The sequence below is a fragment of the Trichechus manatus genome, unplaced genomic scaffold (assembly GCF_000243295.1).
Source record: "Trichechus manatus latirostris isolate Lorelei unplaced genomic scaffold, TriManLat1.0 scaffold00037, whole genome shotgun sequence".
Taxonomy (NCBI): domain Eukaryota; kingdom Metazoa; phylum Chordata; class Mammalia; order Sirenia; family Trichechidae; genus Trichechus; species Trichechus manatus.
This window is the reverse complement of record NW_004443973.1, coordinates 9295381-9305290: the sequence shown is the minus strand read 5'-3', so window position 1 is coordinate 9305290 and position 9910 is coordinate 9295381. Positions and strand designations below refer to the sequence as shown.

The following is a 9910-nucleotide window of genomic DNA, read 5'->3' as shown; positions in this document are numbered from 1 at the left end:
CATTTCACTGAAGGAGACATATAAAAAGAGCAATCATCTGATAAGCAATCACAAACTAGAGGTTAAGTAAAATGGGCGTCTAGAATTAAACAGCTGCCATAAAGCTAATCTGTTCCTTTGGTGATGCTTTCACAAGTTTTAACTCAAGAATTGTTTGACTATGTTAGTAATGTAATATATATATATACATACATATTCATGTGTGTGTGTATATCTATAAATCTGTACCTATGTTATTTCTCTAGAAGATTTCTGATTTCCTATAAGCAGGGTATTGGTTACATAGGGGAGCAGATATCAAAAAAATAAAAATTAAATTAAAAAGGAGTAATGTTTGACAATGAGTGAGCAGAGAAATATTAAAAGCAGAAAAAAGAATTACTAAAGAAAAAAATGTCTGCCTCTTTGGGACATTCAGAACAACGGTTAAGAGTCCTACACACCTGAATAGGTACAGTGGACATCACAATGCTAGAATATAACATACTTAATAATCACGACTATATGCCATTTTAGGAAACAGGAAAATCAACAATAATCTTAAAAAGAGAGCAAGATTTTCTTAAAAAAAATCTTAGTTTTGCTACTTGAAAAGAAACATAAGCTCTAATTACCTACATTTCTGAAGACTATCACATTCCTCAACAACATCAAATAAGTTGCTACTGTCTATAACATATTCAGAACTTGTCTATTAAAATTTTCCGTACCCTAAATTTTCAGTTTGTATAGGAGCACAGTTCAAATCAAATGTATTTACCATCGCAAGGAAAACATCTCATGCTAATACGAGTTATGGTTTGTTTTTTATGACAAGTCAGTAGTATTTGAAAATAATCAAAAGAGCATTAAAAGAAAACTTTCTGCTTTTCTCAAAGTAAGATTCTAATACTATTTTTCTAGTTATGGAACCAACTTTCCAAAGAGGCAAGTCACAAACTCTACAAAGATCCTCAATAAAGCAATGGAGAATGAACTAAGTTTCTTCAAGCAGCATTCAGCTTCACTGCTCTGGAAAAAATGTTTTCTTTAAAGAGTACTGATGGGTCCTGTGCCATGCCAGACCAACATGTAGAGATTCCCACAGAAACATTTACAGGGTGTCCTTAACAGTAACAACTGCTCAACTATTTTGTATCAATACTTTTACACTGAATTACTGGAGTCCCTGAGCACTACCTGAAAGACTGGCGGTTCAAATCCACCAAGAGGCACCTCAGAGGAGAAGCCTGGCAATTTGCTTCCAAGAGCTCACGGCATTAAAAACCCTATGAAGCAGTTCTACTCTGCACATATGGGGTGACCATGAGTTGGAATCAACTTGATGAAAACTAACAATAACAACCACCACCACCATCTTTTCTTAAGGCCTTTGATACATTTTTGGAATAAAAATATAACCAGAAATAAAATTTTTCTAAGTACATAAAGTAGTCATTTAAGTTATAATGTATTTGTTTCTTTAAGGGTGACAACAGAGTGCTGAATGATAAAAACTATATACATACCGGAGTTTCTGTAGTGGATGTGGCTGGCTGCTGCAATGATTGCGGTCGAGATTCCTCTGACTGGGTCCTAACCAATCCACTGCTGTGGCTTTTGACAGTATCTCCATTGGTAACTGGAGGATGCTGCTGGGTCAAAGCAGCTTTTAATCTCTGAAATACAAACAACATTTTAAAAAAAAGGGCCCCTGCTTTTCACCTCAATCTGATTACTCCTCACATACTCTTTCATTAGTTAACCAAAAAAGATAGTTGTTAAGGAATGCATAAACACATTCAGCTTTAAAATTCAAATTTGATTTACCATATTTCATTGTACACCTAAGATCACTATAAATATGAATAAGACAAACAACAGGATCTTTGGAAGCCTTCCATGAGTCTTTGTCTGATACTACTAGAGGATTCCGTGATTTCCTGTTCCTAGTCAATTTTGGGAAAAGAGTGAAAAATAAAAACACAGTAGACTGAAAATAACTAGCTTCATTCAACTAAAGCAAGCAACACAAGTCAATTACTACGTACACATCTACCTATTCTCTTCCTCTCCGATCCTATACTCTATTATCCTCATCTTCTCAGGCCCTGCCTACATTCAACCTAAATCTCTTCTTTGCCAGATTTGGTCCCATTTAATCTCTGCTTATATATTTGATACCATGTGCTTTCCTGGACGATGACCTGATGTTGCCATTTTTTAGGTCACTGTGCTCCCTGTCAGACTGAACCTCCTAGAGCCCACAGCTGGGTTTGCTTCCCTTAGGTCTTCCCTGCCCCCAGTAAGCAGATCTAGTTCCAGGCCTATCCCTTTCGTTGTGTTCCATTTTGCCAATTAAATGAATTGTACCTGATCTACTTTCAGAGTGGAGCCCTGGTGGTGCAGTGGTTAAGAGCTGTGGCTGCTAATCAAAAGGTCAGCAGTTCGAATCCACCAGCTGCTCCTTAGAAGCCCTGTGGGGCAGTTCTACTCTACCCTATAAGGTTGCTATGAGTTGAAATCGACTCCATGGCAAAGGGTTTTGGTTTGGTTTTTTACTTTCAGAGTATGACAGATCTAGTATTAGAATGAAATCCTAAATATTTCAGGTTACCTCTTTATAAAAACACACAACTTGAATGAAGCTTATTATTCTGTCAGCAAAAATTTGTCATATGTGAATATCTTATATCCCCAACCAGACAGTAAACTCCTTCAAGAGCAGAGATTGTCTTCTGCTTCTTTGCATCCCTTTTAGCAACTGCTACAATGATTTACTACACAGTAGGGGCTCAAGAAATGTATTTACTAACTGGCAGAAATTGGTTTCTTTGGTGAAAATAAACACTTGATCTTTGGAGTGGTTTTATCGTTATGACCTGTAAATATGAAGTAAATAGCACAAAATAATCACACTGTAGTATCTTAATGCTGAAAGAGACCTCTGGGACTGAAGAGATTTGGGACTACTATTGCTGATATTGTCTATAATAACTGAAATGCAGTTCTTGAGCCCAAAATAAAGTTTCATCACAAAAATCTGATTCAGAGATATGTCTATTACATTTTCCTAAGATCTACATTCAGGTGCACATTTGGGGGAGGGAGGCTACAAAACACAGACATGAGAACTGTGCTGCAGTCTATTCAATGTTTCCCAAACTTTTTAGAAGTAAATAAACACCTGGGTGTGTGTATTAAGGACACATATCTTGGCAACCTTCCCTCTCCTTCTTCCCTGAGTACCACAGAAAGGACTGGGTGTAAAAGAAGAGCTTTTGAAAAAGGCCCCCAAATGACTCTGCTACAACTGCTTTCATTCATTCCAACAAAGAACAATTTAGAAAATTTTATAAGTATTCAGAAATTTGTAATTTCTTTATTTTCATCTATGTATTTCTTCTTACCTTCTAGTATAAGTGATCTAGATCCCTTAAAAACTAGAGCACATATTAAAAGGTCACCAGGATTTCAACCGAGGCAATAATTATATACAGGGACCTAACTACAGAAAATAGCACCCAGAGCAATTAGTGTTAAATTGCTAAATGATGTCTCACAGCTGACGATGGAAACTATGATGGCCAACAAGTAGAAAAAACCACGGTAGTATCTAAGACACAGGAAACTGGGACACTCATAACTGATGGGATAATTGGAACTGGATGGACTCACACTGAAATTAGATGTGTGCCCAAAGCAGTAGTTGGCTGGAATCAGGAATACTTAAGATAAATGATCAAGAAGAATTAAAAGTAGAAAGATGGGAGTTAGAAAGTGAGGGTCATATAACCAGAACAAAAGGAGGAGAATCTGGGGAGGTGGTCACTCTTCATAATTTATAACTTTTAAAAACAGAATGTTAGACATCAAAATACATAATAAAATAATGATAAGTTGGGGCTTTCATTTGTGGGTATGAAGTGTGCATAAATATAACTAGAGGTCAACATGTGAACTGAAGCTTGGTAAATTATGTGCTGGCAAAACATCTTGAAATCCTTAGGTAGAAAACACCACAGAATTGAAGAGCATTTAAAGTCTTACAGTGAACCGCTTAACTCTTAGAATTAATGAAATACAGTAACTGCACATAGGGGAGTCTGAAGTACATAAACACCATTCTCTTGAATAATCTTTAGTAGGGCAAGTTATTACCTTATAGAGCACTTACAAGCAGCATCAGTATTCATTCATTATCCTCTCTTGACTGCTCTAGGGTATACAGTACCATTGAGTGAGGAAGATCTAATGTTTGCTACATGCTGTTACATTGATTACATTGAGTCTGACTTAGAAAGTGTGCCACGGGGTATATTATGTACCAAAAGGATTTTAAGGGTTAATTAATACTACTTTTAGTTGTGATTAATTTCTTAAAAACAAAAATACTTCTATGCTAAAAAATTCAGAATAAACTAGGTGAAAAAGCAGTCACTAAGTATTATTCATATAAATTTTACAACTAATATAAGGCTACTTATAATCCAACCATATATATTTTTTAGGGACATTTTAAAGAAGGCTAAACACTTTGGTTTAAAAAAGATGAATTGAAAACAAACATAAACTATAATGGGCATTTATTTTACAACAGAATTCTGGAGCTAGCAGAGATACTGGAAATCAACTAATCTAATCGTCGTCTTATAAATGAAGAACTAAGGCCTAGAGAGTGAAGTTTCTTCCCAGAATAACAGAGTGAGAAACAGAGTACCAGAAATTCTGTTGACTCCCAGTTCACTGAATATATTTTAAACAAAAGCTTCGCCAAACTAGAGCTTTTGTCTAGTATTAAGTATTCTAAGTATATTAAATAATCCAAACCCGTTGCCGATGAGTCGATTCCAACTCATAGAGACCCTACAAGACAGAGCAGAACTGCCCCCCAGAGTTTCCAAGGAGCACCTGGTGGATTCAAAATGCTGACCTTTGGGTTAGCAGCTGCAGCACTTAACCAATATGCTACCAGGGTTTCCCTAAGTATATTAGTAATTGATAAATTGGGTATGAGACATCGGTCAGTCCATTACTAAGATAAAAATTTCTCTCAACTGAGAGATTTAATATAAGATTGAGCACTCAGAGAAATTAAATAAGATTAAAAGGTCTATATTCTCCAACACGTACAATAAAACTTAGGCATGTTTTAATTTTAAATTAAAGGTTACATTCTTTGAGAGAAAACTAAAATGATTTCATCACTATATTTTTAAGAAGCAGACTAATGTTTCAATGTTTAGTGTTAATCTTTAGCAACAGTTTACTATATTGAAAAACTTCATTTCTAAGAGAGATACAGACTATGTCAATTAATTAAAGGATGAACAGTTTGTTGTGCTAACCAACCTGACACCTTCATTTTAAGAGTTAATCTGTTAAAATAATTTGCTATTCAAGTTCTATAATGCTGTATGTTACACACTTGAAAATAAATTTTATCACATTTGTCATAACTTAGTAGGAACAAACTACTCCATCATAGTTCAAAGAAAAAAGATAATGTTCTCTAGAAACAATTTATGAAAAAGTCAGATCCATATTTCATATGTGCCACAAAAGCTCATCAGAGTAATAACCCTCCTTCTCCTGGGTGTTATCCTACCATCTGCTGCTCTATTACTTATCTTTATTTTGCAACTAATTAACAGCATAATCTTCTAAATTCAGCAAGTTAATTATCATTATTGTGGTCTTTGCAGCATCATCAGTCCTCATGAAGTCTTGTCTCCCCACCCCCAGAGAACATATGAAAATGAAGTAGGTTGGGAGAGGATCTGTTTCTTTGGAGTGGGCTCATTAGGTGTTTGCTGATTAGCTTGGCATGCAGAGGCAGGTCAGAAGAATTCTGCTGAACATGAGGTTCCATGCAGGGCCCAACCAAGTTAATGCAGGTTTCTGAACACTTGCCAAGATGCCCTCTGTCAGCTCTCAGTAGAAACCCCCTGCAGAAAACCTACTGGCTACCCACTGTGTGCAAATATATTTCTCAGTTTGTCACACAAGTCTTAAAGGAATGATTCTGGAGGATACTGATTAAATACCAAATCTTCTTAAAGAAAACTAGATGATTAACATTTTCTTATTATAAAGGTTACATTTTTATTAAAACATAAGAAAACTGTTTTAATAGAATAACATTAGACATGGCAAGTATCTGTGGTTGTTTATGTGCTTTCTGACAAACAATACCTCTAAGCCTAAAAAAAGAAAAAGTTATGTTCAGTGCTATTTTACAGAAAACAGCAGGTCCTAGGAATTCTTCTGTAGCATTAGAAAACACTGGACAATCTTATATTTGTGGACTCCTTCCTCCAGTTCTTTACTACATTCTTATGTTTTCAAAGACTTAGAAAGTTCTTAAAAAAAAAAAAAAAAAAAGCTTGCTCTGAAGAAATTTCTTTACCAGAAGGGAAAGATTTTACTTCATTCAGCATGTACAGTAGATATAAACACAATGTACACATAATATATTCCTAAAAGTACTGGGCATCTGAAAATCGGGGCATCACAAAAGCATCCTTGGCTATCTTAAGATACAAAGTAAATTTCCTGTCAGCTATAGTGTGCTACCCATTCTTATGTGTTCCAATGATGCTACTTTTCTTACATTATTTTTTAATCACAGGTCATTTCTGAAGAATCATCAATGGTACACTATTCAGTACATCATTAACAAACTGTGACCACAAAGGTCAAATAAATCCTTGAAAGAGATGTAGAACTCAAGAGGATGATGCTTAAATATTTCCAAAGAGTTGAAAACAAAACAAAACAAAAATGCAACTGAATCAGTCAAACAAGTTACAAGTTTCAGTAGCGGGCTCAAGACTTGGTGAATAGCCAGAAAATTATTTAATCGTCACTGATGGAATTAAGAATCAAGTCCTGTGATCATTTTTCTGGTCATTAAGAAACCTCAAGAAAACTCCATGCACTGGAACTCACCTTTCTTTGGTTGATGACACAATTGTTTATTTGGTTAAGTCTTTTTACAGCTCCCAGAAGCTTAATAAGGTAAATCAAGTTTAGAAATAATATGTATCTGTTTGGTATTTTTTGTACTAAAAATGCCTATAATAACTTGCCACAGAGTACAGATTATCCTTACATTCTTATTTTACATGTTTAAATAAGAAACTGACTGTCCTGTGATTTTAGTTGGAAGCATGAAGATAATCTTCCTAAGTTTCTAAATAATATTAGAATATTTAAGAAAATCAAGTCTCACATTATCTACAAGTATAACTGAATTTAATTGTTATTAAAGTATTTAGGAAACTATTAGACAATTAAGCTTCTGTTAGAGAAAACAGGATATATTAAGTTATAAATGTAGTTTAGAATATTTAAGATTATATTTTAAGAACTTTAAATGTAATTATAACTGGATTTTTTAAGTTGATCTCAAGAACTAAGGGAAGAACTAAGTTGTTGAATTTGTAATTTTAGTAAGTCTAACATAATTTTAAAAAAGCAGTCCCTGAGTAATCGTTTTTGTGCACAGAAGTCACCATCAAGGGCATCAAAAAACCAAACATCTCATCGATATAATTCTAATTGCTGAGCACTTTGAAAAAAATTAATAATGACCTTTTTAAAAGATAAAGAAGATTATTTTTTGACTCTGCTAATGGTCACCAGAAACATTTGCAAGAAAAAATCTCAAAATTTAAGGTCAGGCCTGCTGAATCTCTTAGTACCCAAAAAATGTTTGTTAAATAAGTAACAGCCTATAGAAACAGTTGTTAAATGAGGTTGAAGGAAACATACAATTATGAATTAACAAACAACAAAAACCAAACTATGCCTTAAGGTTGGTATATTCATTCTGTACATGTAACAATACACACATATTGATGTTGATGATAATGACACGAAAGCACTGAAGATTTCTGAATCCAACAGATAAACTAAATAGTGTTCATCATATGATACTAAGGCAGGGAAAATAAACCAATCATATCTGATAAAAATGTAAATACAATATGGAAGAAACAATTTCTGTACAACAAAAAAATCCAACTAATCAGAATATTTCATTCCCTTAACATTATAGGCAATTGATATTTTATTTATCACTTCATGCTACTAGAATAGCATGACAAGATGTATCTACTGTTAGCACACATGAAGCCAAATAGTTATGGTCTATTAGAAAATGGAAACACAGGACGATCAAATATACTACAGGTAGTACGTTCCCAAACCACAATGGACTTTATTTAGAAATCAATAAGATAAATAGAAGAGCCTCCCAAATATTGGAAAATTATACAATACACTTCTAAATAACCCATAGGTCAAAGAAGAAATAACAAGGGGCATTAGAAAATAATAATGAGAATATAAAACCAAAAAAAGAAAAGAAAACCAAACCTGTCGCTGCCGAGTAGGTTCTGACTCATAGTGACCCTACATACAACAGAAGGAAACTCTGCCTGGTCCTGCCCCACTCTCATGATCGTTGTTATGCTTGAGATTACTGTTACAGCCACTGTGTCAATCCAGGTTTCCCTCTTTTTCGCTGACCCTGTACTTTACCAACCATGATTCCCAGGGACTGATCCCTCCTGATAACAGGTCCAAAGTATGTGAGATGAAGTCTCACCATCCTCGCTTCTAAGGAGTGTTCTGGCTGTACTTCTTCAAAGACAGATTTGTACTTTCTTCTGGCAGTCCATGGTATACTCAACATTCTTTGCCAACACCACAATTCAGAGGCATCAATTCTTCTTCAGTCTTCCTTATTCACCATCCAGCTTTCACATGCACATCAGGCGACTGAAAACCTGAAGATGACATCTTTGCTTTTCAAAACTTTAAAGAGGTCTTTTGCAGCCAATTTGCCCAATGCAATGTGTTGTTTAATTTCTTGACTGCTGCTTCCAGAGGTGTTGATTGTGGATCCAAATAAAATGAAATTCTTGACAACTTCAATCTTTTCTCCATTTATCATGATGTTGCTTATTGCCCAGTTGTGAGGATTTTTGTTTTATGTTGAGGTGTAATCCATACTGAAGGCTGTGGTGTTTGATCTTCAGCAGTAAGTGCTTCAAGTCCTCCTCACTTTCAGCAAGCAAGGCTGTATCATCTGCATAGAGTAGGTTGTTAAGGAGTCTTCTCCAATTCTGATGCTTCATTGTTCTTCATATAGTCCAGCTTCTCGGATTATTTGCTCAGCATATAGAATGAATAAGTATGATGAAGGCATACAACCCTGACACACACCCTTCCTGATTTTAACCACACACTATCCCCTTGTTCTGGAATTCCCATTCTTCATTTATCCATGAAAATTTGTTATGATCCACACAGTCCAATGCCTGTGCACAGTCAATAAAACACAGGTAAACATCTTTCTGGTATTCTCTGCTTTCAGCCAATAACCATCTGACATCAGCAATGGCATCCCTCATTCCACATCCTCTTCTGAATCTGGCTTGAATTTCTGGAAGTTCCCTGCCGATGTACTGCTGGAACCACTTTTAAATGATCTTCAGCAAAATTTTACCTGCATGTGATATTAATGATATTGTTAGATAATTTCCACATTCAAATAGATCACCTTTCTTGGGAATAGGCATAAATATGGATCTCTTCCAGTCATTTGGCCAGGTAGCTTCTTCCAGATTTCTTGGCATAGACGAGTGAGCACTTTCAGCACTGCATCCATTTCTTGAAACATCTCAATTGATATTCCATCAATTCCTGGAGCCCTGTTTTTCCCCAATGTCGTCAGTACAGCTTGGGCCTCTTCCTTTAGTACGATCAGTTCTTGATCATATGCTACCTCTTGAAATAGATGAATGCTGACAAATTCTTTTCGGTAGTGACTATGTGTATTCCTTCCATATTCTTCTGGTGCTTCCTGCATTGTTCAGTATTACTTCCCTTAGAATCCTTCACTATTGCAACTCGAGGCTTG

At 35.3% G+C, this 9910-nt stretch overlaps 1 protein-coding gene across 2 annotated transcripts in view; it reads right to left on the bottom strand.

Annotated features, from left to right (window-relative positions):
• Positions 1–9910, bottom strand: part of ATF2 (activating transcription factor 2) — a 50301-nt gene that overhangs the window by 20451 nt on the left and 19940 nt on the right. For both annotated transcript variants that reach the window (XR_002823966.1, XM_004391386.3), the window contains exon 7: positions 1509–1658. Coding sequence is in view for 1 of the 2 variants with exons in the window: in XM_004391386.3 (XP_004391443.2) it covers positions 1509–1658 (150 nt within the window). In the remaining variant the exon portion in view is untranslated. The remainder of the gene's footprint in view (positions 1–1508; positions 1659–9910) is intronic.